This window comes from Suncus etruscus, chromosome 7 (genome assembly GCF_024139225.1).
Source record: "Suncus etruscus isolate mSunEtr1 chromosome 7, mSunEtr1.pri.cur, whole genome shotgun sequence".
In the NCBI taxonomy this organism is placed as follows: Eukaryota; Metazoa; Chordata; class Mammalia; order Eulipotyphla; family Soricidae; genus Suncus; species Suncus etruscus.
In genome coordinates, this window is record NC_064854.1 from 32429143 (window position 1) to 32456183 (window position 27041).

The following is a 27041-nucleotide window of genomic DNA, read 5'->3' on the forward strand; positions in this document are numbered from 1 at the left end:
GTTTTGGGAGATAGCAACTTTCAATAATGCTTTTGTAGAAGTATGGTAATACAGTTTAAACTGTTTTCAGTATTTCTTGAATTTTAGTATTTTTGTGGCTTTAAATTAGAAATGGAGGGGCCGGAGAGATAGCCTGGAGGTAAGGCATTTGCCTTGCACGCAGAAGGATAATGGTTTGAGTTCTGGCATTTCATATGGTCCCCCAAGACTGCTAGGAGCAAGATTTCTGAGCAGAGAGCTGGGAGTAACCCCTGAGCACTGCTGGGGTATGACCCAAAAACCAAAAATAAATAAGAAATGGATTCATTTTAATAATTAACTGGTGGTAAATAGCAAATGATAAATTTTCCTGACAATTGTGATACAGAGTTTCTTGAAATTCAGATACTATTATCTATAACTTGAATTTTTTTGTTTGTTTTGGGTCACACCTGGCGGTGCTCAGGGGTTACTCCTGGCTCTGTGCTTAGAAATCACTCCTGGCAGGCTCAGGAGACCGGTATTCCAATACCGGGATTCGAACCGGGGTTCATCCTGTGTTGGCCATGTGCAAGGCAAACGCCCTACCACTGTGCTATCACTCCGGCCCCCATAACTTAGTTTTATACCAAACTTGGGTATCTTTTTAACATTATTTTAAAATGGAAATTTATTTACATAATACACAGTTTATCATAAATCCAGTCATTCTTAAAACAAGATCTTTTAAGCCCGGGTACAAACTAAAGCTTACCAGTTATTTATGTAGCCAGAAAAATCAGCTTTATAAATTCTTTTGCAAATTGAACCACAATGGATAATTTAATTCAGAGAACTTATCCATATTTTAAAAGAACTGTAATTTTTTTCTATTTTTAAGATATTTTAAACCTCTTAGGTTTGTTTTGTTTGAACTCTGACGTGTTTCTAACGTCCCACCCAGCCAGTAGCCCACTTGAAATCTAAGTATAGGTTAATATTTGTAGTTGAGCTACAACTTTGTGGTACTTAGATTCGATAGTGGTAAAACTGCAAACACTAACTGGGCTTGCAGTTTTATAAAGATAGAAGTACAAGTATGTTGCTAAATTAGCCAATGTAAAAGATAGGATTCTAACGTAATCTTTTTTCTTCCCCTTCCGTCATTCGAACTTCTTTTTTCGAACTGTGAACTAAAGTGGAAGACAAGCATTCCAGTGATGCCAGTAGTTTGCTCCCACAGAATATTTTGTCTCAAACAAGCAGACACAATGACAGAGACTACAGACTGCCAAGAGCAGAGACTCACAGTAGTTCTACGCCAGTACAGCACCCCATCAAACCAGTGGTTCATCCAACTGCTACCCCAAGCACTGTTCCTTCTAGTCCATTTACGCTACAGTCTGATCACCAGCCAAAGAAATCATTTGATGCTAATGGAGCATCTACTTTATCAAAACTGCCTACACCCACATCTTCTGTCCCTGCACAGAAAACAGAAAGAAAAGGTATGCCATTATTACTAGATGCTGCACGTTGAACTATAGAATCTAATTATATAACAAGATTTCCTTGAGCTTCAAAGACGTAAGGTATAAATATAAGATCTTTTAGAATGTTACTGAATAGATTGAGGGTTAGCACAAGCCGTATTTAGTTTTTCTTTTAATTTTTTATTATGAAGTCTCAATTGTTTTTGCCTTGATACTTTGTGAGGTTAGGTGCCTATTTGTAACAATTATGATTTAACTTAACAAAACCAAATGTTCATATTTATACAAAAGTAGTTTTTAGTTTTTGTGATAATTGTCTTGATGGTTTAAATTTTTTTAGATTTAAAAAAATTTTTTTAGGTTTTAATTAAGTGTAATATTAATAGAGTGCCTAAAACTTGTAATTTCTATGTAACATGCACTATTGGTTTTTGTTGTGTATTGGAAAACCCGAGTCATGGGACACATGATGTAGTCTTTATTTCTCAATCAGAACTTAAGTCTGAAGATGTATAACTTAAGTTATACATCCCAAATTTGTTCAGTGCTAACACCTTAACATGTTTAGAAATAACTACTTGTTTTTGAATAAGCTAATTTGTCTGGGTCAGTCATAACCCAAGCTTATTTTTAAAAAAAAAAACAAAAAAACAAAACAAGGATATTAAAGGGAAGTAAGCAAGCAAAGGATGGTTAGATCCAGTAATCCATCAGAAACATCAATAATTGGGTTTGTTTGCTTTTGTGAGGAGGGTCCCAGACAAAACTACTGTGGCTTTTTTCTGATTGTGCTCCAAATTCATTTCCGGCAGTGCTTGTGGAATATTTCCTGAGTTGGTGCTCTATGAATCTTTATGTTTTTAATTTGTTTTACAATAAGCAGTCTCCAGGTTCTCTGGGGGTCATTCCTGGCAGTACTTGGCCAACTGTGCATTGCTAGAGTCTGGTGACTGTACAGAATGAGACTACTATTTAAAAAAAAAAAAGAAAAGAAAAGCAAACCAAAAACAACTTCTTTGAAAGAATTTTATTTCCCCCTAGATTGATTTGATTTTGGTTTTAGTTTTGGGGCCACACCAGCAATGTCTCTTATCCTCTGACAATGCTTGAGGGACCATGTGGTATGCCATGGATCGAACCCAGTTTAGTAAGGTGATTACCCTACCCTCTGTACTATCACTCCAACTCTAGATTTGTTTCTTAGTCCTATCAGGTTTCCTTTTGTAAATTTTTGGTATTCATTTCATTTCTCTCTGTGGTGTGTCCCATCCATATTTCTCGATTTTGCCACAGTTGACTTCTCATTAATAAAACTATTCCCCAGATTTTTCCTTGTTCAACATTTCCTTTTCACCAGCAGTTCATGAATTGTTAGCAAATCATCTTACTGTATGCCATCCTGTGGTGTATGTTCTCTATTTATTGTCACTGACATTGAAGTGAGGTCCATCTCCACCCCCTTCAAGTACACTTAAACCCAGGGCCTCACACATGGAAGAAGGCATGTGCTCTACCTCTGAGCCCTAGTCTTGTCTCTAGATGGTCTCTGTTTAAATAATGTTTTATTTCTGTTAGTTCATTCACATCATTAAGATTTAGATTGTATCATGTCATTTTCTTACTTTAAAACTTTTGGTAAAGGGGCCGGAGAGATAGCATGGAGGTAAGGCATTTGCCTTGCATGCAGAAGGACGGTGATTCCAATCCCGGCATCCCATGTGGTCTCCCAGCCTGCCAGAAGCAATTTCTGAGTGTAGATCCAGGAGTAACCCCTGAGCACTGCCAGGTGTGACCCAAAAACCATAATTTTTGGTAAAGGCAGGGTGCCAATATAGAGGTTATAAGGTACTATAGCCACAACAGTAATTCAGATTGTGGCTGGCATCACAATCTCTCCTGTACAGTGCCAGCAGTACTGCCACACAACCCCTCAAGAAAACCCCTCTGGTGATTATCCAAAAGATAAATTCGAACATCGATTTGGTTACCACCTTACATTCTACTTTTATATTTTCTTTCTTTGGAGGGGTGGGGGTTTGGCATTCATCAGCAGCACTCAGGAGTTACTCCTGCGCTCAGAATTTCTGCGCCCAGAAATCCTGGCAGGCATGGAGGACCATATGGGATGCCAGGATTTGAACCATAGTCCAGGCCATGTGCAAAGCAAACACCCTACTGCTGTGCTATCTCTCTGGCCCCTGCTGACGACTTTTATATTTCCAATAATTTATGTTACAAAGTTTGACATTTCTTAGGAAAAGTTTTATTTTTTTTTTTTCATGTTTAGAAATGGGCAGGTTCTTTCTTATATTACCATCCTGTTGAATTTGCTGTTCTCTGAAGAGCCAGCTCATCTGATAGATATTCTTGGGTTCTTGGTGTCCAGTCACTTCTGTTTGAGCCTTCAAGCACCATTCCTTTATGTACTGGACGTGGTGCAAAGAGAGCTTTCTTATATACATGAATTTAGTCTTTTTTTTTTTATTAATTTCTGGGCCATACCTGGTGGTGGTCAGGGTCTAACCATATCCTAGAGTTGCTCTTGGGCAGTAGAAATCTGGTCTTTTATGTGCAAAACATGTGTTGCATCTAATTCTCCAGTCCTTAAAGTTTTTTCTTTAGAACACATTATAAAGGAAATCATTCTCATTTGAAGAACTTGAACATTGCCAATTTTCAATACAAGGTTTTCTAAAACCCTGTTCTCTAAAAATTACCTGCCTCTCAGCTTTGCTGATTGTAGCCCTGGTGTCTGCATCTCATGGTTGCAATACTGCTTACCCCAGTACTTTATCTCGTGGTAATGGCCCCTAGTCTTCAGGAACACATGGGGAGCCTCATTATAATAAACTATATAATAAAAGATAATAAAAGGTCTACATTCTTTTGGATTTTAGCAATTAAAATTTTCTAACATTCATAGATGAATTACGTTCAAATTCTACAAAGTATCTGTTCATCACAAGCTTTATAAATTTTGTATTATATAATGATTTGTTTTAAATTTTATTTTCACTTTAGTATTTGGACTGGTATGTTTGGAATAGAACTCAGGCCTCCAGGCAAGCCTGAGTACAAGTCCTGGCTCTATCTTAATTTAAACTTTTCTTGTCTATGTTCAAGTTAGCTTTCTTTTTAAAAATACAAAGTGCTTATAGTATAGTCGTGTTAAACTAAAAAAAAATGTCTAAAGAGAAGCTACTATATTAGATAGCCATTAACATTCCTAGTGATATGTTTGTGAAGCCACCTACATTACGGTTAAAAATAGTGTATTTTGGGGCCGGAGAGGTGGCGCTAGAGGTAAATTATCTGCCTTGCAAGTGCTAGCCTAGGACGGACCACGACCCCCCAGCGTCCCATATGTTCCCCCAAGCCAGGAACGATTTCTGAGCTCATAGCCAGGAGTAATCCCTGAGCATCAAACGTGTGTGGTCATAAAACCCCAAATAAATAAATAAAAATAATGTGCTTTGGGGCCAGAGCAATATAGCACAGTGGTAAGGTATTCTCTCTTGCACATGGCCAACACAAGACGGACCCCAGTTCGAATTCCGGCATCCCATATGGTCCCCCGAGCCATTCAGGAGCGAGTTCTGAGTGCAGAGCTAGGAGTAACTCTTAAGTGATGTGTGACCCAAAAACTAAAAAAAAAAAGAAAAGAAAACGGGGGCTGGAGAGATAGCATGGAGGCAGGGTATTTGCCTTGCATGCTGAAGGATGGTGGTTCGAATCCTGGCATCCCATATGGTCCCCTGAGCACTGCCTGGTATGACCAAACCCCCCCCCCAAAAGAGAGAGGGAGGGGGAGGGAGGGAGGGAGGGAGAGAGAGAGGGAGAGAGAGAGAGAGAGAGAGAGAGAGAGAGAGAGAGAGAGAGAGAGAGAGAGAGAGAGAGAGAGAAGAGAGAGAAGAGAGAGAAGAGAGAGACTGACTCTGATTTCATTCCATTGTTGACTTCATTATATCCTTGACTTTATAAACTAGCTGTCAGGAGATTGCCCTGTCTAACTAAAAATGGTTACATGCTAGCTCCATACTCAATCTAATAGTTGGGGCTAGGGTTCTCACTCATTTATTGATATCAGATGAGTTATTTATTTGAAATACATGTTTAGTAATCTGAAGTTCATAGTAATATCAAGACTTCCACAATCTTAAGAACTAGAAAGATAAAGATGTGGTATGAAGGAGAAAGATACTTTAGACTTTAGAAATCTAATGTTAAGTGAAACAAGATACAGAAGAATAAATATTACCTTTTTTTTTTGTATTCCACTTACGTTAGGCTCCTAGAAAAGTCAAATTAGAACAGTGGTGTTTATCAGGGAGGCAGGAGAGATAAAGTGAAGATACAGTTAAACTGATTGTAGTTACCTATTTGGGAAGATGAAACCCTTTTGGAACTGTGCTAATGGTGCTTATATGATAATGCACTGTCTTTGCTAGCATTAAAACATTTCAAGAGGGGCCAAAGAGATAGATAGCATGGAGGTCCGGTGTTTCCCTTTCATGCAGAAGGATGGTGGTTCGAATTCCAGCATCCCATAAGGTCCCCGAGTCTGCCAGGAGCGATTTCTGAGCAGAGAGCCAGGAGTAACCCCTGAGCGCTGCCGGGTAAGACCCAAACCCCCCCTCCCCCAAAAAAAATTTTTTTAAGAGAAAAACAATACATGTTACAAATTTAAATTAAGGGTATTTTTATGTTTATTCTTAATATTGGTAGCCGTTATGGGATAGTGGAGATCATATAAGCAAAATCTTAGGTTTTGATATATGTTTATCATTTATATTTATTAGAATAAATATTTTAAGTTAATTAAAACAAGTTGCAAATTATCTTTGGTATCACGCCATATGTACATTTATAAAATTATAAAAATAATAGATTTCAATAAAACATTCAGATAAAATAAAATTTTAAATAAAGTATCGTATATGCCATAGGTTATATACCAGGTATTGTCTGACCTCTTTACGTTTTCTGTTAGACTGTATATTTTTTTTATATTTTACATGTAATACTACTAAATCCAACAATCTGAGCTACCCTGGTTGCAGACACTGCTTCTGTGTCCTTTTTTTCATTACTAAAGCAATAACTCTCAACTCATTAATGGCTGATTAAAACGCAATTAAGTATCTCTTTGGATATTGCTGACTCTTGAAAAGGGTACATTTGGCATGTCAGGAAAATGCGGGTTACAGGTAAAGTGTATTTTTTTTTCTGAAAGGGAGACTAAAAAGAGGTGAGGGATGCTACCAGAGATTTAGTTTAACAGATTGGTAAATTACTCCCTCTGCTGGTAGAAACAGGTAGTACAAATGGGTAAATCATGATTACATGGGCGGGGTAAGCAAGCTTATTGTGGATCATTTTAAAGAATTGGTTAGAGAACTATGGAAAGTAAATTGAATATAAGTTTGAAGTCACTCGGATATTACTAATATACGTGCAGAGATACTTTTACACAAGTATCAACTTGCTACGAAAGATGAGGCTGATCACCAGGCCCTAAAAGAAGGCTTGGGAATGTTTCATTTAAGGAGTGTAATGAAGCTTATCTTCTCAAAGCCTCTCTAGTACCTATTGACCTGACTTAGAATGTAAAATAAAATACTCCCATTTACTCTCGAAAAATGCATCTTTCCCCTTGGGGGGGTGGGGTTCACACCCTGCAGCACTCAGGGGTTACTCCTGGCTCTACGCTCAGAAATCGCTCATGGCAGGCTCAAGAGACCATGTGGGATTCGAACCTCCATGCCATCGCTGGCCCATTATCTTTTCCTTTCGTATTTTCAAAAGGCCAACTTTTAAAATTAATGTGTATTTGACAGTAGTCTGTGTAGATAGATTGATTCTCATAAGACCATACTTTGATTCATCTTAATGAAACTACTGAAAGTAAGATGTTCGTTGTCTGCTTGTTCAGAGACTTAGGGGAAACCTTAGGCTTTCCTCCCATTATTTTTTTGGGAGGCCTACATCCTGCTGTGCTTAGGACTTAACTCCTGGCTCTGCTCAGGGATCACTCTTGTTTGGGGTAGGGCAAAGCTTATGTGAAACCAGGAATTGAACCTGGATTAGCTAAGTGCCAGACAAGTGCCTTCCTGACCAATTTTACTTTCTCTTAGACCCTGACTCAACTTCTTTAATCTTAAGATTTGAAGCTATGGGCTAAGAAAATGCCGTATATTTCCGGCATATAAGATGACCCAATTTTATAGTTAAAACATAGGTTTAGGCCTATATTTGTGTATAAGACAGAATGTTCCTGTGCTGCAACTGTATCTTCCACACACAACAAGCAAAGGTCCAAAGGTTATACTGTAATAGATGTCCTTTCTGACTCAGGCCAATCTGAGCAGGCTTTTTACAGTGTAGATTTGGGTCCAGAACATTGTCTAATTTGCATGCATATAAAAAGCCTGCTTGGATTGGCTGAGTTAGAGAGGCGGTCAGAGCAGCCTGGCAGTGATTGGTGCAGGATCGAGTTGGAAAATTCGTTTTGTGGCAATTTTCAGACAATTTTTGTTCAGCAGCATATTGAAACATTTTTCGGGATATACTTGGCGTATAAGACGACCCCCGATTTTTGGTTGACTTTTTTTTGTTTCAAAAGTCGTCTTATATGCTGGAAAATACAGTACCTAGGTTTGTTATTGTGGAAGCATTTAGTCAGCAAATATGTTGCCAAGTTCTGTTTTGTAGTAGGCTAGAAATATAAATGAAATCGTCTCCTGAAGGAAGAATTCGTGTTCTATGTAAGAAGATGATAGATTATATATTGATCTGCTAGGGCAAGATTATTTTACATGATATCAGTTTATATTAATTACTAAATAATTACTCTCACACATCTAGGTTGAGCCAAGTATATTAAGAATGTTTATTGTGGGCCTGGAGAGATAGCACAGCGGCGTTTGCCTTGCAAGCAGCCGATCCAGGACCAAAGGTGGTTGGTTCGAATCCCAGTGTCCCATATGGTCCCCCGTGCCTGCCAGGAGCTATTTCTGAGCAGACAGCCAGAAGTAACCCCTGAGCACCGCCGGGTGAGACCCAAAAACCAAAAAAAAAAAAAAAAAAAGAATGTTTATTGTGTTACATTCTTCAGCAGGGTGAGTCATTTAGGGGAAAGGGATGAGAAGAGCTTTTTTTTTTTTTTTTTTTTTTTTTTAAATAGTATAGGGGGCCAGAGAGCACAGCAGTAGGGCATTTGCCTTGTATGCAGCCGATTCAGGATGGAAGATGGTTCGGATCCTGGCATTTCATATGGTCCCCCCATGCCTGCCAGGAGCGATTTTTGTGTGCAGAGCCAGGAGTAACCCTTGACCAAAGCAAGATTTACCTGGAAAAGTGGTTTAGTTTTTGTGTATTTGGTCTTTTTCTATATTCAATAATATTATGCTATCATGCAGTATTGGAAGTTCAAGTTTGTTTTGGTCCTTCCTGGTATCTTTTAATTTTAACATTAAAATTCTATAAAGAATTCTATTAAAAACTAACCCAAGTCTTTAGAGAAATTCTAGTTTCAGAAGTACCACTTGTTCAAGAATTTCTGAGTAATAACAGCTGATTTTCATACTATTTATAATCTTAAAATTTTTGTTTTTATTTTTTGGTGGCCACACCCGGTGACGCTCAGGGGTTACTCCTGGCTATGTGCCCAGAAATTGCTCCTGGCTTGGGAGACCAAATGGGACGCCGGGGGATCAAACCATGGTTTGTCCCAGGCTAACGTGTGCAAGCAGACACATTACCACTTGTGCCACGGCTCTGACCCCTAATCTTAAAATTTTTTTAAATAAAAATTTATCCTGGGGTAAATAAACTTTAATGTTTCCTTTTATTGCAAGAGTTTTCAAATGTGTCAAATGATATCTCTAGAAAAATTTAGTAGCACAAAAAATAATTGAAAGTACCACATACTTATTGTTTGTGCCGAAAGTAAAAATACAAAACTTGTTTCGTTCTGAATATTAATCAGACATCCTTTTGTTGCATTTGTAAGTTCAAAACAGCTGGAAGTAATATTCTGTTAGGTTTATGGGCCCTCTATTAAAATGTTTTACAAAAATTAAAGCATTTCCTACAAAGATCAGAATTTGGATTGATAATAACTGAGTAGCATATCCTTGAATGTTCTTAAAGCAGGGTTATTTACTTTTATTACATGGAGAGAGGAAAAATGGTACTAATGGGTGAAAACTCTTCAGTCACCTGTCTTCATTTGAAGGTTGATGAACTTTTGGTTTGTTTGTAGTTTTATACTAAAATAAAACAAATATGGGTCAGGAAGCTAATACAAGTGGTTAAGGCCTTACCTCCTACTATATACCCTGGTAGAAATTCCCTGGCACTGTATGATCCTTCAGCACTGTCCACGCACTGTCCACGATCATTCTTGATTTAAAGCCAGGAATAGCCCTTTAGCACCAAAATCTTAATTAAAATGAAACGTAATGCTATTAAAATTATTTAATGTTTTTCATTTTCTATATGCACCAGAGTTTCTCTAAGGGAATATATCTTCTTTGAAAGAACTGAGAAACTGGGTCAAGAAGTGTTTCTCCAGATTTTCTAAAGTGTATATTTCAATGTGTTTGTTTTCCTTTAGCTCTTATTAGGAAGGTTAGTGTTTCCATTACTCTTTGCCAACATCTATTTTTCAGACTTAAAATATTTTTTTTGTCAGTCTGGTGAGCTAAATGAAGGATATTCTTACTCTTAATTTCCGTTTCTTTGATTATTAATGAAATTGAACAACATGGTTTTAAAATCATGCCAGTTTCTTTTTTAAATGTTATTCTCTCCAACTCTTTGATTTTTCTATTGTCTAGTTTGTCCCTTTTGGAAGTGGGGGGAGAGGGTCACACTTGGCAGTGCTCAGCGTTTGCTCCTGGCAGGCTCAGGACCATATGGAATGCCAAGATTTGAACCACCGACCTGCATGCAAGGCAAATGCTCTACCTCGTACTATCTCTTCAGCCCCCTAGTTTGTCCTTTTATTTTAAATATAAGATCCTTAAAATATTTTGATGCGGGGCCGGGCGGTGGCGCTAAAGGTAAGGTGCTTGCCTTGCCTGCGCTAGCCTTGGACGGACCACGGTTCGATCCCCCGGTGTCCCATATGGTCCCCCAAGCCAGGAGCAACTTCTGAGCACATAGCCAGGAGTAACCCCTGAGCGTTACCGGGTGTGGCCCAAAAACCAAAAAAAAAAAAAAATTTTTTTTGATGCCCAGTATTTGGATATAATTGGGCTTTTATCATTTCCTCCTTCTTGATATCAGTGACATCTTCTGTGTCCCCTTGCTTTCTCTCCTCTTGCACCTTAAATCTACCATAAATTTTTGGGTTTGTTTACTTTAATAATTAGGTTTAAATTCTGACATAGGTACAAAAATCTTTTTTCTGATTTTGTTTTGGCTCTTGTACCACACCCAATGGTACTCAGGGCTTATACCTATTCCATTAGGGATCACTCCTAAAAGCTAGGGGAATCATTTGCATTGTCTAGCATCAAGCCAGGGTCAGTCACATCCATGCATGGTACGAATTTTAACCTTAACCCCTATACTATATCTTCCCTTTTTCCCCAGAAATAAATCCTAAAATTTGTCAATACATTGATTGAATCTATATACTTGCAATGTTAACTTTTAAATAATGTTTAATACATACTTTGTTTTGAATCTTACAGGGTCTTTAAATATTTGAATCTTACAGGGTCTTTAAATATTTTTTCTTTGTTCTTGCTATGCAAGTGATCTTTAGTTCTGATTGATCACTTTAAATGTCAATAAATTTGGGGCCGGAGAGATAGCATGGAGGTAAGGCGTTTGCCTTTCATGCAGAAGGTCATTGATTCGAATCCCGGCATCCCATATGGTCCCCCGAGCCTGCCAGGAGCGATTTCTGATAGTGCAGCCCGGAGTAACTCCTGAGAGCTGCCAGGTGTGACCCAAAACCAAAAATAAATATCAATAATGTTTTGTACATTAATTGCAAGGGCAAGTATCTTTTTTGGGGGGGTTTTGGGTCACACCCGGAGGCACTCAGGGTTAACTCTTGACTCTATGCTCAAAATCGCTCCTGGCAGGCACAGGAGACCATATGGGATGCCCAGATTCAAACCACCTCTGTCTTAGATTGGCTGCATGTAAGGTAAATGCCCTACTGCTGTGCTATTTCTCCGGCCCAAGTATCTCATTTTTAAATGAGAGTCTTCTCAGGCTGCTGTGTAGGGTACAGTGAGTAGGTCAGTTACGTTGCACTAAGCCAACCTGGGTTCCATCCTTGGCATTTCTTATGATCCCCTGAGCCCTACCAGATGAGATCCCAGAGCATAGAGCCAACTTAGCTCTGATGGAAGTGACATCCTGACACCAACCCACCCCACCCCTGAAAAAATCGAAAGTGGTCTTATAGTTATCAGTACTTGGTCCACTGAATGTGATGGTGCCTTTCCTTGTGTGTATGAAAGCCCTTGCTATGTTTTAGCTGTTATTGTAACTGTACATATTTTTTAACTTTAATTAGCAGTCTAAAATTCTTTGTTGTTTTTGGACCATATCAGCAAGGTTCAGATTATTCCTGGCTCAGCAGGAATCACTCTTGGAAGTGTTTAGGGGCCGTATTGGTGGCAGGGATTGAATCTATAAGGCAAATACCTGACTCAACTGTACTATATCACTGGCCCATACATAGAATTTCTAAATTTAATCAAAACATAAAATATCAGATTCTGAAGAACTGTATTACTTCTTTATCCTAATAAGGCCTAGTTTAATATGCATTTAAAATATAGCTGGCTGAGATGCCAGAGAAATACATACCTCCTCAATACCACCCTCAACACCAAAGGTAAATTTCTGGGCGTGACCAAGGGTGGCCCTAGTCTCAGTCGTGGGTTGATTAAACTTCATCTTACCAGCTATTTGTGACTTAAAGAAAGTTACTTTTTGTTGAGTCACTTTAAGTGTGAAATTGGGATCTAATGTCAAATAGAATTGAGAGCATCTATATATTCCTCCCCACTTCTACTCCCTTCCCCCATCCCCTGAGAAGATAAAATTGTTTTACCGTATTAGTTGACTGGTATATCAGAGTTGCTTATTTGAGATTGACTTTTGGTTTTTCTCTATTCAAATATGGTCTTTTCTTTTTTATCTTTTATCTTTTTTATTTTATATAGAATCTGCATCAGGAGACAAAACTGTATCACATTCTTGCACAACACCTTCCACATCTTCTGCCTCTGGACTGAATCCTACATCTGCACCCCCAACATCTGCTTCAGCAATCCCTGTTTCACCAGTTCCACAGTCACCAATACCTCCATTACTTCAGGATCCAAATCTTCTTCGACAGCTGCTCCCTGCTTTGCAAGCCACACTGCAACTTAATAATTCTAATGTGGACATATCCAAAATAAATGAAGGTAAAATTTTATAGTAGCAGATATGCAAAATTCGTACTGTGCAAAATTACATACCATAATTAATGAAATGTCTAATGTAGATATACTTGCTTCATTTTTCTTAGCATTTAAATTTTATTTTAGATCTTCCAAACTTCATTTAGATTTATTTCTTTCACTGTATACTGTGAGACTTAATATATACCTTACAATGAACTTCTTTATTTAAATTGGGTTTTTATTTTTAAAAACAGAAGATTTAGTTTCTACTAAGTTTGAGTCACCTATAAATGGTGACTATAAATTAAGCTTTTGGAGAGAGGTATGTCTAGGTCACACCCATGGGGGCTCATGATTACTTCTGGCTGTGCTCAGGGAATTCTGTGGAATGTCAGGGATGGAACCTAGATTGGTAGCCTGCAAGGCAAACAACCTCCCCACTGTGCTCACATATCAATCTCCTGATTATAAGAATTTTTAAGGGGCCAGAGAGATAGCACAGCGCTAGGGTGTTTGCTTTGCACACCCAACCCAGGACAGACCCAGACAGACCCTAGTTCAATTCCTGGCATCCCATACAGTCCCTGAGCCTGCCAGGAGCAATTTCTGAGCGCAAAGCCAGGAGTAACCCTTGAGTGCCTCCGGGTGTGACAAAAGAAAGGATTTTTTAAATGTTAGGGACTGGAGCAGTATAGTATATTACAGTGGGTAGAGCACTTGCCTTGCACAGGGTCCACCTGGGTTCTGTCACTAGCATTCTATATGATAATTTGAGTGCAGAGCCAGGAGTAACCCTGAGAAGAACCAGTAGATAGTGTTTATGTGGTTGCCATAAATAAGGCATAATTGAGTATAGTTTTAGTTCATATGCTGTTTAGATTTACACACTAAAATTCAAAATTATGATAAATTTTTGTTTAGTTTCACATCAAGTTTTACATATGTAATATGTAATGGTAGTTAATGGTAGTACTTAAACAGTTAACTTCCTTTGCTATTTAGCTGGTCATTAGTCTTAATTGACCTAAACTTTTCTGTAATTTGAGATGATTGTACTGCTCTTGTGCTGGTGATACAGTTCCATTGGCTAGAGTGCATGCATGGCATACAGGAGCCACAGGTTTGCTTTCCAGTACCTCATGGTCCTTGGAAAAGGCTGTAATAAAACTGTCATAGAGGTTTTTTTATTTTATTTTTTTCACTGAGCACATGTGAGTTTTTGGGGGTGATCTTTAAAAATAATTTTTATTTTGACCACAGTGGATTACAAATCTTTCACAGTAATACTTCAGGTACACGGTGGCAGTGAGTCAGGGGCATTCCCACCATCAATGTCCTCCCGAGTATTTTTCTTTTTTATGGGTTTTTCTTTGTTTTTTTGTTTGTGTTTTGGGGGGCCACACACAGAGGTGTTCAGGGGTTGTTGTTTCTGCCTTTATGCTCAGAAATCGCTCCTGGCTTGGGAGACACGTAGGATGCCGGGATCGAACTCACGTTCATCCTGAGTTAGCCACATGCAAGGCAAATTCCTTACTGCTGTGCTACCACTCCAGCCCCTGAGCACGTGATTACTGTGAAGGGAGCTCTGTTTGAGTATCATAGACATCATAAGATCATTTTTCCTGTGCTTTATATCAAAGTCTTTAGGTATGATACTATGTTTCATAGACTTAAGATTTTGATTCAAAACACTGTTTCTGAATTCAAAGGAAGTTATTAATGTAGTTTCCAAAAGTGGGTATTGGTATTTATTTTCATTTAAGATGTAATGTCTTCTTAGTCCTTACAGCTGCTGTGACACAAGCCTCATTGCAGTCTATAATTCATAAGTTTCTTACTGCTGGACCATCTGCTTTCAATCTAACTTCTCTGATATCTCAGGCTGCTCAGCTCTCCACACAAGGTATTTAAGCTCTTAGAAATGCCAACAAATTGATTTCTTAGTAGTTTTTTTTAAGTTAGTATTAACATTTTTTTAGTTGCTGACAAGTTCAGCTAAATAATTTTATATTGTGCTTGATACTTGTATAATATTATGTCGTGGGGTGTCTGGATCATACCTCAGTACTCAGCGCTTATACCGACTCTGTGCTCAATGATCACTATCTGGTGACCTTGAGGATCATAGGGTATACCAGAGATTGTGTGCTCAGCTGTATACAATGGTCCACGCGCTGTACTCTTTCTGACCCCCTATAGTAATATTTTTTCTATTTATCTTTGTGTTGTCATTATATAATCTGTAAATATATAAATATGTGATTTTGTATTTAATGAAATAGTTTATTCCAGAGCTGGCAGTGAATGAGTTGAATGTATTTTAAGAGATTTTTGCTTTCAAATGGTGTTACATGGTATTTATTTAAGGTATAGATGAGTCCTGCTTTAATTTTGCTCATTTCTCTTGTTCATGAAAGTTTTTGTTAGATACAGAACTTTTAAATAAAGGGGCTGCAGTGATAATAAAGCAGGTAGAGCAGGGATCTCAAACTCAATTTACCTGGGGGCCGCAGGAGGCAAAGTCGGGGTGATCCTTGAGTGCAAAGTCAGTAGTAAGCCTTGAACATTGGGGGGTGTGACCCAAACAACTAAAACAAAACAAAACAAAAAAAGATTCCTCTAGGGCAGGGCCACAAAATGTTGTATGGAAGGCCGTTTGAGTTTGAGACCCCTGTACCTTATTTTCTTGCATGCAGCCAACCCAGATGTGATGTTTGACATAGAGCCAGGAGTCATTCTGAACCTGCTCTTGGTATGATCCAAAAAAACATGAAAAAAATTTAATGGTATAGGAATTTCTGGCAAAAAGTTAAAGTTTCTAGTAAAAGGACTTTTGCAACTATTCTGGTTAATTTCAAGAAGCAAGAGACTAGAGCGTAACAAAACTTAAATGAAAACCAGAGAATGAAGATGAGAAGGTAAAATGTCTGCCATGGGAGAATAGGTCATGGCTTAATTTCCTGTTTAAGCTTTAAGAACATAAAGCAAGGGGCTGGAGTGGTGATGCGGAGCAGTAAGGTATCTGCCTTGCTGGCACTAGCCTAGGACTGACCCCAGCGTCCCATATGGTCCCCCAAACCAGGAGCGATTTCTGAGCTCATGGTCAGGAGTAACCACTGAGCGTCACCGGGCTTAACCCAAAAAAAAAAAAAAAAAAGAACAATAAAGCATTATACTATTGTCTAGCTAAGTCAGTGTGACGTCTTGAGTATTTTTGATTGATGAATTTTCTTTTAAAAGGAGTAAGATAGAGTGGGGTAGGATGACACATGTAGAGAAATGATGGATTATCCTTCACATATATTACAAAGGTTTTTTGGTTTATGTAAAATTGTTTTACCTTTCTACAGCTCAGCCATCTAACCAGTCTCCAATGTCTTTAACATCTGATGCATCATCCCCAAGATCATATGTGTCTCCAAGAATAAGCACACCTCAAACTAACACAGTTCCTATTAAGCCTTTGATTAGTACGCCTCCTGTTTCATCACAGCCAAAGGTATGTTGCCATTGAGGAAAATTAGTCTTAAAATAGCTATTATAGAGGGGGAAAATGACATGTGGGAGCTAGAGAGATAGCAGGGAGGAAAGGCTTTTGCCTTTCATGCAGAAGAATGGTGGTTTGAATCCCAACATCCCATATGGTCAGGAGCGATTTCTGAGCATAGAGCCAGGATTAACCCCTGAGCGCCGCTGGGTGTGACCCAAAAATCAAAAAAAAAAAAAAATCACATGTGACTGCTATTAGAAAATACGAAATTTGCTTATATATGAATGGATATGAAGGGATCCTCAAATTTTCTAAATGGGGCCAGTTCACTGTCACTCAGACCATTGGAGGGCCAGACTATAGTTTTAAATAAAAGGAAATGAGGGGCTGGAGCAGTGGTGCAGCGGTAGGACATTTGCCTTGCACTTGGCTGACCTAGGACTGACCACAGTTTGATTCCCTGGCATCCCATATGGTCTCCCAATCCAGGAGTGATTTCTGAGCGCATAGCCAGGAGTAACCCTGAGCATCCACAGGTGTGGCCCAAAAACAAAAAAAGAACATGAACAATAGTGGCCCGCAGGCCATAGTTTGAAGATCCCGGCCAGAGACTGAGAAGAGTTGAGAGATAGAGAAGGAGCAAAGTCAGAGTGTGTGACGCACATTCCACACATGTGCACTGCAGGTGTGGGACAAGTCACCTGCTAAGCAGAACAGGAAGTGGCAGCAAAATTACCTAGTAGGCTGGATAAATGTCTTCTGCAAGCTGTAGTTTGAGGACCCCTGATTCAAGAGTATTGTGCTGAGCAAAATGAGTCAGAGGGATAGTGTTAGACATAGAATGAGCCCACTCGTTTGTAGGATATTTTCAAAAAGACAGTGAGTATGATTATGGTACCTGAAAATAATAGAAATGAGGGCCAGGAGGACCAGTACATGGCAGGGAGATTGGCACAAATAGCTGGGAAGAGCGTTAGAGCAGAAATGGGTCACTATGCATATGAGGTCTTCTAAAACATATTCAGGACTCAAGATTGTAGGGTGTTTTCCACATTTGCATATAACCCACATGGACTCATCTGCACTATCCAACATGGTCCCCAAACATCACATAGGGTAATTATGACAACAGAGCCAGGAATAATCCTGAGCATTGCTAGATATATTCCCCAAACAGAAACAACTGAAATCCCAAATGATTTTCTGAGTGGTATTTCAAGGAAGTGTGATGAATGGTGATTATATATCAAATGGCAATGTGCTTACATAATCATTTCAGGGTAAGTGATGTGGCTTAGCAAGTGGTAGAGAATGTACTTCACAGGTATAGGCCACTCAGTTCCATTGCAAGTATCACAGGTTAGCATTTTGGATCTCTTTAAAAAGAGTTATTCTTTTAAAAATAAAATTGCTGTTATTCACAACCATTTCCACTTTTGTTTTTAATGAGGGGCCAGAAGTTTAGTGATAGAACTTTCTTTGCTAGGCCTTGAGTTTGACCCTTAGCATTGGAATAGAGTAGACTAAAATAATAAAGGTTCAGTCTTACATACATTGGGCTTTTATTTTTCTCTTTTGGTTTTTGTGTCACACCCAGTAGTGCTCAGGGGTTATTCCTGGCACTGCACTCAGAAGTTGTCCCTGGCAGGCTCCTGGGACCATATCGGATGCAGGGAATCGAACCCAATCCATTCCAGGTTGGCTGAGTGCAAGGCAAACGGCTTATCCTTGTGCTGTTGCTCTGGTCCTTAATATATTGTTTTTTCTTTTGGGGCCACCTCTGGTGATGTTCTAGCTCCACCCTCAGAAATCACTCCTGGCAGTGTTTGGGGATTCCACATGGGATGCCGGGGATCAAATCTCTGTCAATTATATTCGAGGCAAGCACCGTACCTCCTTTATTATCTCTTTAGTCCCTGAAATGAGAGATTTAATCACATGTGGGTCTGATTTCCTTTAGTACTCTAATTTGTGCCATTGTATAAAGCCTAGTTTTCTCTTTGTGGCACCTGAATATGGATAGTCATGTGTATCAGGCAGGAGTCTTTCAATCTACCTCTATAGGGTAAAAGTCATACAAATTCTGTAAGGACCAGAATTTTTGTCATAAGAGATAGATTGATGTATTCTGAGATTAATCTATTGCCATAGAAATATAAGTGAGTCCAGAAAGATGTTCTAGTGCATTAGGAAGAAATCTGGGCTAAAACTGAAGAGGCCCGTATCTGACTATATTATATGCTAACAAAGTTATTTTATGACTTTGGATCATTATTTTATAAAGAAATTCTTTTAAAACTTGACTTTTGGGGCTGGCAAGGTGGCTCTAGAGGTAAGGTGTCTGCTTTGCAAGCGCTAGCCAAGGAAAGATTGCCACCACGGTTCGATCCCCCTTCGTCCCATATGGTCCCCCCAATCCAGGGGCAATTTCTGAGCTCTTAGCCAGGAGTAACCCCTGAGCATCAAACGGGTGTGCCCCCCCCCAAAAAAAAAACAAAAACAAACAAAAAAAACTTGGCTCTTTTTTTGGCCAGGTAGTTAAAAGGACTGGCATACATACTTGACATAGGAAAATCCCAGATTGAGTCCTGACATTTTCTAAGGCCTCCTAGTACTTGTGGTAGTAAGAAAAAAATAAAGAAGGGGGCTGAGCACTTGTTTTGCATGCAGCCTCAGCTGACTCAAAGCCAGTTCCCAGCATCTGATGAAGTGCCACACCCCAGAGTGATTCCTTAGAGCGCTGCCCGGTCTGGCCCCAAAAGTAGAAGGAGGGAGGGAGGGAGGGAAAGGAACATGCTAAGAGCATGCCCCTTAACAGTTAATTTGTAAATTAACCCTCAGGTTTTACAGTGCTTAAGATTAGACTCTATGGACCTGAAGATCTAAGTAATTGTAATTTGCATAATTAAATGTTTATCAGTAATCACAAAATAGGGCAGCTTTTGTTATCTTAAAAATCACTGAAAAATAGAAAAAGGCTTCTTTTGTAGAACTATTTGCTTTTATCCAGTTTTCATTCTGTCTGCACATGTGATTGTTTACCTCCATCATATTTTGACTTTTCAGGTTAGTACTCCAGTAGTTAAGCAAGGACCAGTTGCACAGTCGGCAGCACAGCAGCCTGTACCGGCTGAGAAGCAACAAGGGCATGAATCCCTCTCTCCTCGAAGTCTTCAGCGCTCAAAGTGAGTTTGAATGGCATACTGAGGCACCACCACCCTCTCCTGTACACACCCTTCCACACCCTTAGAATAGTATATTGCTGGGCCCGGAGAGATAGCTCAGCGGTGTTTGCCTTGCAAGCAGCTGATCCAGGACCAAAGGTGGTTGGTTCGAATCCCGGTGTCCCATATGGTCCCCCATGCCTGCCAGGAGCTGTTTCTGAGCAGACAGCCAGGAGTAACCCCTGAGCAACGCCGGGTGTGGCCCAAAATTCAAAAAAAAAAAAAAAAGAATAGTATATTGCTTTTCCCTTCCACACCCTTAGAATAGTATATTGCTTTTGTTCAAGTATTAGGGATACCTTTGTATAGTCAGACATTAAGCTTACAAAGGCAGGTCTTGCAAATGATTATCGTCTTTTTTTAGCGAAGCCAACATACACAGTTATACTACCTTCATTTGTGTGAAATTGCATTATTTTCAACTTTTACATTACTAGTTTTACCTTGGAGTGTGTTGGTAAAGTAAAATAATCTTACATCTAAATCTTGTGTTAATATTTGCCAGTGTTGTGTGTTGGGTTTTTCTAAACAGCATCAACTCTAACCCAGACAGATGGCTTATCAGCACTGTATTGTTTTTCTTTTTTTTTTTTTGCTAATTAACAGATACATAAAATTAATTGAATTGATATTCCTTTCTTGCTGTGAGGTGGCAAAATAACTTCACTATTTTTATTTTCTGAACAAGCATTTCAGAACTTAAACGTGCAAATTAAAGTTGTTCTTTCAAAATCACCTTGGTAAGAATCTACTTAGTGTTGCAGTTTCTTTGTCACTTGGGGCAAATTCTTTTTAAATTGTTCTTTGAGGCTTTGGCATTATTTTAAATATGGTTGGTAGTGAAAATTCTTCATTCTTTTAGAGATTTAGATTTGGGAGATAAGTGAATTTCATTCACAGCCAAGTTTGATAAAGCAGGTGGCTAAGAAATCAACTTGGGTCATTAAATTTTTACTTCTTACCACTGTTTGGCCAAACAGTAAGCTAGCCATACAGTTTCAAAAGGTAGCTGGTCTCAGTGTTCCTTTTTCTTTCTCTTGCCACTAGACTCATTCTTGCTATCAAAAGATGCATGTTTTTCTTTTGGGGCTACAGCAGGCTATGCTCAGGAGCTAATCTTGACTTTACATTCAGGAATCATTACATGATGCTGGGAATCAACGTACAACCCACGCCATGTACAACACAAGTGCCTTATCTGCTATTTTAGCTCTCCAGTCCCAAGATGTCTGTTTTAGTTGACATTCTCACTTAACACTTTGTTCTTAAGGGATTGCATTTTTTTTTACAGCAATTCATCTACTTTTTTACATTTCCCCACAATGTACTATGTTAATATTAATTTACTCTGAACCATATTAACATAATAAATACATTTATAAATATTTTTAAGATAGAATAGTGAGGTATGCTGTATACAATGAACTGAAAATGAGATCACTTTTTACATTCTTAGTGTTTTGGTTAGTAGTACACAAGAATAGGGTTTGCTCTTGTGTTTTGAGAATACTTTTAAAATTGACTCTGGGATTTATATCAGACTTTTCACCCCAGAGAAATACTTGATAAAAATATACTTTTAATTTTACACTGTTGGGGCTGGAGAGACTTCACAGCTTTAAGGCGTTTGCCTTGCATGCAGAAGGACAGCTGTTCGAATACCCGCATCCCATATGATCCCCCGAGCCTGCCGGGGTAGACCTGAGTAGACCTGAGCTGTGACCCAAAAAAAAAAATTTTTTTTTTACATTGTTTATTTTGATAATAGATATTAGTAATGTCTAGCATAGCTAGAAAACATGTTTAAAAGCTATATATGCAATTCTTATTTCCACCCCCAATCACAGTAGCCAGAGAAGTCCGTCGCCTGGTCCAAATCATACTTCTAGCAGTAATGTATCAAATGCAACAGTTGTACCACAGAATTCATCTGCCCGACCTACGTGTTCATTAACACCTACACTAGCAGCACACTTCAGTGAAAATCTCATAAAGCATGTTCAAGGATGGCCTGCAGATCATGCTGAGAAACAGGTATGTTGATATGATAGCATATTTTTACCTTTCGATGGTCAAAATACTCTTGATTCTGCTTTTTGAAATCTTAGCTGGAGATGAATGGATAGAACAGGAGTTAAGGTACTAGCCTTGTCACACTCCATATGCTCCCACAGAGCCAGGAATAGACCCTGAGCACCTCTGGCTGTGGCTCCAAAACACCCTACCCTAGAGTAAGCGCTGGACTGCTGAATTCAGGATGTTTTACATAACTAATTCATTATAATTACTTTACAAAATACTTTATATTTATAAGGATTTTATAACTTTGTAGTAGTATCATAAAATATAATATAGTTGCCATTACATTGTCAGATGTTAGCATTTAGCTCTGTTTTTAGTGTTTGTGTTTATTTTCTGCACTTAAACCTGCTAGCTTGTACAGATGTTTTGTTCTTCCAGTGAGGTTAAGATCAAATAGACCATCCCAGGATTACATGGTTAAATAAAGGAATGTCACTCAAAAGCCGTTATGATTCTCCTTCTCTCCTCTCCCCTCTCCTTCCTTCCCCTACCCTTCTTCTCCCCTTCTCTCATCTTTTCTTCCCCTCCCCTCTCCTTTCCTCACCTCCAAGTCAGCAATTTTGAGTGTTCTAGAGTAGGGCCTATTAGTGTTATGCTAGTGATTGTTCTTCTAGACTAGCAGGTAAAGAATAGGAATATTTTCGTTCTGGGAATAATGTATGGCCCCCTTAGGACATTTAGTTATTTTATTAGCCTCTTTTATCAGATAACTGGCCCTTTAAAAACCTGTGTAAGTTCACAGAGATAGATAGATCCCTAACTACCTCCTGCACCCATATCAACTGCAGGCCATGGGTCTGTTCTAATAAGCAACAGGGAAAACAGTTAATCTGTAAGCTTGCTGTAGGTAAAGTTCTCTGAAATTCATTCTTTTGTGCATTGTTTTTTGACTTATTTCTTAGGCATCAAGGTTGAGAGAAGAAGCCCATAACATGGGAAGTGTACACATGTCAGAAATTTGTACTGAATTAAAAAATTTAAGATCTTTAGTTCGAGTATGTGAAATTCAAGCAACTTTGCGAGAACAAAGGTAAATTTTTCACTGAAATAAGACATCTTTTCATCATTAACCCTAAGATCTAGAAATACTTAAATTTAAAGTCATCTTTTTCCCCCTCCCCTTAAAGTCATCTTTTTATCTATCTATATTCTATGGCAATTCTGATGAGTAGTATTCTTTTTAGTATTTTTTAAAATGGACTCCTGATTGTTACTAATTATGAAAACCACATCTTAGGGGCCGGAGAGATAGCATGTAGGAAAGGCATTTGCCTTGCATGCAGAAGGTCGAATCTTGGCATCCTATTTGGTCCCCTAAGCCTGCCAGGAGCAATTTCTGAGCATAGAGCCAGGAGTAAGCCCTGAGCGCTGCTGCATATGACCCAAAAACAAAAAAACAACAACAAAAAAAACGCATCTTAGACACTTCCTCCAGTTCCCCTCACTCGGAGTAGATGCTATTTGTTTCCATTGAAATTCAACCCAAAATTTGGATCATTAATAGATATCTTGGTAATTGTATATAGAATTTAGTTTTTGTGATGCGCATTATTTATTTTACTTTATACACTGATGTCTGCATTGCAGTTTGAGTTAAATCACATTGATATGTGAGCCATTAGTGCCAGCCTCAGTGTGCTATACTACGTGTCCTATTTTTTTTGTGGGGGAACCATATGGGATGCCAGGGATCGAGTCAGTGTATTGAACCAAGTTCATCCTGGATCTGCTGCGTACAAGGCCCTGTGTCCTATTTCTTTTTTTTGGTTTTTGGTTTTTGGGCCACACCCGGCGGTGCTCAGGGGTTACTCTTGGCTGTCTGCTCAGAAATAGCTCCTGGCAGGCACGGGGGACCATATGGGACACCGGGATTCGCACCAACCATCTTTGGTCCTGGATTGGCTGCTTGCAAGGCAAACGCCACTGTGCTATCTCTCCAGGCCCCTGTGTCCTATTTCTTAATCTATATCCCATTCAAATTGTGTACACACATGATTTATCAAATACCTATTACAAAAATTAAGGGCATACATTTAAGTGACTTCAGTCTAAATGTTTGGAAACCTAATTTTTTTTAACTATAGAATTGATCTGAAAGTGATTCTAATATGCAGAAATTCTGTTTATACTTTTTGTCCTTTTTATTTATTTATTTATTTTTGCTTTTTTTTTTTTTTTTGGAGGGTGCACACTCTGTGATGCTCGGGTTACTCCTGGCTATGTGCTCAGAAATCACTTCTGACTTAGGGAACATACGGGACACTGGGGGATCAAACCATGGTCCGTCCTAGGTTAGCACATGCAAAGCAAACACATTACCCCTTGCATCACGACTCTGACCCCTTTTTGTCCTTTTTAAATATGAAAATATAGTGAACATTTTTAACCAGGTGGTATTTGCAGTCTCAACTTTTGCAAGTTGGATACATTAAAATATAACTTATATTTTATAGCTAGCTTTTCTCAGTTTTTTTTTATTAAAAATCAAAATATTAATTGTTCAGAGTCATCTTTAGGGTATTCTTGTAGTTAAAAGTTTGTGATGTTTAAACATACTTTTATTTTTCAGGATACTATTTTTGAGACAACAAATTAAGGAACTTGAAAAGCTGAAAAATCAGAACTCCTTCATGGTTTGAAGATGTGAATGATTGCACATGGTTTTGAGTACAGAAATTATAAATCTCTTGCCCAATCTTAACATTTTTGAGCTGCATCTAAGTAGACTTTGGACCGTTAAGCTGGGCAAAGAAAAATGACAAAGGGATTGGGTTTGTGAGAGGCAATTCAGGGGGAAGATACAAAATTAATTTGTAAAACCCTTGAAATGTAGATTTCTTGTAGATGTATTCTTCACGTTGTAAATATGTTTTGTAGAGTGAAGCCATGGGAAGCCATGTGTAACAGAGCTTAGACATCCAAAACTAATCAATGCTGAGGTGGCTAAATACCTAGCCTTTTACATGTAAACCTGTCTGCAAAATGAGCTTTTTTTTTTAAATTGGGGGGTTAATTTATCATTCAAAAATCTTGCATTTTTAAAAATTCAGTGCAAGCGCCAGGCAATGTGTCTATGGATACAATTTTGAACCATACGAGCAGTGTACAAAAATATCATGAAACAACTGTTTCCACACTTGCACCTGATCAAGAGCAGTGCTTCTCCATTTATTTTGCAGAGAAATGTTTTCCATACCCGTGTGTTCCATTTCCCTCTGAAATCTTTGATCTGATTTTATCCATTTTTTAAGGCTCCTCTTTTTCTCCTTTCTTAAGGCACTGTTGCTATGGCACTTTTCTATAACCTTTTCATTCCTGTGTACAGTAGCTTAAAATTGCAGTGATTGAGCATAACCCACTTGTTTGTATAAATTATTGAAATCCATTTGCACCCTGTAAGAATGGACTTAAAGTACTGCTGGGCATGTGTGCTGAAAGTACATTGATTGCTCAAATATAAAGAAATGGCCCAATAAACTTGGTTGTGGGAGGGAAAAGAGGAAACAAAGGTAGTCAGCTGTGAACTGTATCTGTTGTAATAAACATGTTAAAACAAAACAAAAATTGTTATTTTTCTTTTCCTTCTTTCTTTTCCTTCGGTCAATGCATATTAGAATTTGAACTACCTGGGGATTCTCTTTATCAGAACTATTCTTGTTGAATATTTTTACTTAATTGACGTAATTCCTTAAGGAAACTTTTTTGTTTACGTCTATTAACAGGAAATTGTGTATAAGATATTTAAGGAAATAAATATGAAATTCAACAAGAATGATTAAGTCTCTTCCCAAGTGGTTGTCCTTTGTTAAGCCCTGGTTTACCTGTCTTGCTATTACGACATTTCATATGGAAGGATGTTTGTGTTGTAGCTAACTATTCAAGTCTGGTGCTGACTGCTGTTCTTAGCCATCACAAAATGCTCAATTTGTGTAATTGGAGCTTCCTGCTGTTAATCTGGAGATGGTAGGAAAGCTCGGCTTTGTATATTGTTTCCCAAAGTATATTAAAATAAAAAAAGAAACTATTGCTACTATAGATTTACCTTGGCTTTTTTTTTTCTCTTTGGTCACATGGCCTTAGCATGACACTGCCAGTATTATAACAAATCACAAGGGTTTCTTTATGCAGAAAAAAAACTTAATTTTTAAAATTGTAATCTATTTAGAGACTTTCTTTTGTCTTTTTGAGGCAGATATACTCATGTGTATTCAGAACTGCCAGCACCAAGGGCTTATTTTGTGATGCTAGACATTAATGTTAATACATTCTGGGATACTACAATTTTTAAGTTGTGTTTTGAGCACAGAGTATGAAAAAATAATGCTTAAATTTGGAGCAGCTATTTAAAAGGTAAACTGTAAGCAATAGTATGAATATTTCCTCAGAATATAAGATTATCTAGTGTAATAAAGAACAGAAAGTCTATACTGGAAACTGACTTTTTTACATTGTAACTTGGAAATACTTTTAAACTGTAAGAAAAAACATGTCACAAAGTCTTATCATCATGAAATGTTTATACTTGTATGAGATTGTTGACATTTGCTGGACTGATTAGTGCATGTAATTGAAACTCCAAGCTGAGCTATGTTAAAAGCAAGAACCCTTACTCATGAGTCCTGTATCTTTCCTGAAAAATGGTGGGCAATATATGCTACAGTAGGCAGATTTGCTGATGATAATATATATGGTAATTTGACTTGGAAAATCTAAGTTGGTTTGCTAATAATTTATTCTCTTATCATCGTACTCCTTTGTTTTAAAAATGTTTACATTCTTAAATGAATTGCTCACATATGTAGTAAAATATGCCTCATTTAAATTTCTTGGTGAAATTTTTTTTACACATAAAATTAACGTTTTGTGGGGCTACCTTTTTTTTTTTTACAATAATTCACTGAATCTTTTCAATTATTTTAAATATTGCACTTTAATACAGATACAGTGTTCAGCTACCACTAACCTTGAGTAACCAGGAATGTTTGTTAAAATAGGCATGATAAGTGAATAAATTCTTATCTAGTTGACCTATTGTCACTATTTTGAACATGTATCTCATTTCAGTTGTCACTTTGGTTGAAAAACTTGCAAGTAGACCTACATATAGATCTAGGAAACCTCAGGGTTTTAATTTTTTATATTTCTCTCTTAAAAGAGATAGTCTTATAATCAATCTTTAAAAGCTAATACTGTAATAAGATATATTTTGTGAAGATGGGTCTGTTAGAAAGGCTTTACCTAGAAGAACCAGCTTCTCTTTTTTTCCTTTTTTTCCCTAATAACTAATTGTTAAAACTTGGACTATATACAGGAAACCCTGTGGTTCACCATTTTTTGATAGTCCAAGTGAATGACTTTTGCCTTCTAAATTTTG

General features: G+C 38.1%; 1 protein-coding gene across 3 annotated transcripts in view; it reads left to right on the top strand.

Moving 5' to 3' along the window:
• Nucleotides 1–25231, top strand: part of WAC (WW domain containing adaptor with coiled-coil) — an 81983-nt gene extending 56752 nt beyond the window's left edge. The window contains exons 7-14 of one of the 3 annotated variants that reach the window (XM_049777480.1): nucleotides 1158–1466; nucleotides 12647–12892; nucleotides 14652–14774; nucleotides 16222–16370; nucleotides 19428–19546; nucleotides 21433–21619; nucleotides 22570–22697; nucleotides 24237–25231. In XM_049777480.1, coding sequence (XP_049633437.1) covers nucleotides 1158–1466; nucleotides 12647–12892; nucleotides 14652–14774; nucleotides 16222–16370; nucleotides 19428–19546; nucleotides 21433–21619; nucleotides 22570–22697; nucleotides 24237–24306 — 1331 coding nt within the window. In that variant the 3' untranslated portion in view covers nucleotides 24307–25231. The remainder of the gene's footprint in view (nucleotides 1–1157; nucleotides 1467–12646; nucleotides 12893–14651; nucleotides 14775–16221; nucleotides 16371–19427; nucleotides 19547–21432; nucleotides 21620–22569; nucleotides 22698–24236) is intronic. The other 2 variants (XM_049777481.1, XM_049777482.1) reach the window with 2 other exon arrangements.
• Nucleotides 25232–27041: the final 1810 nt, after the last annotated feature.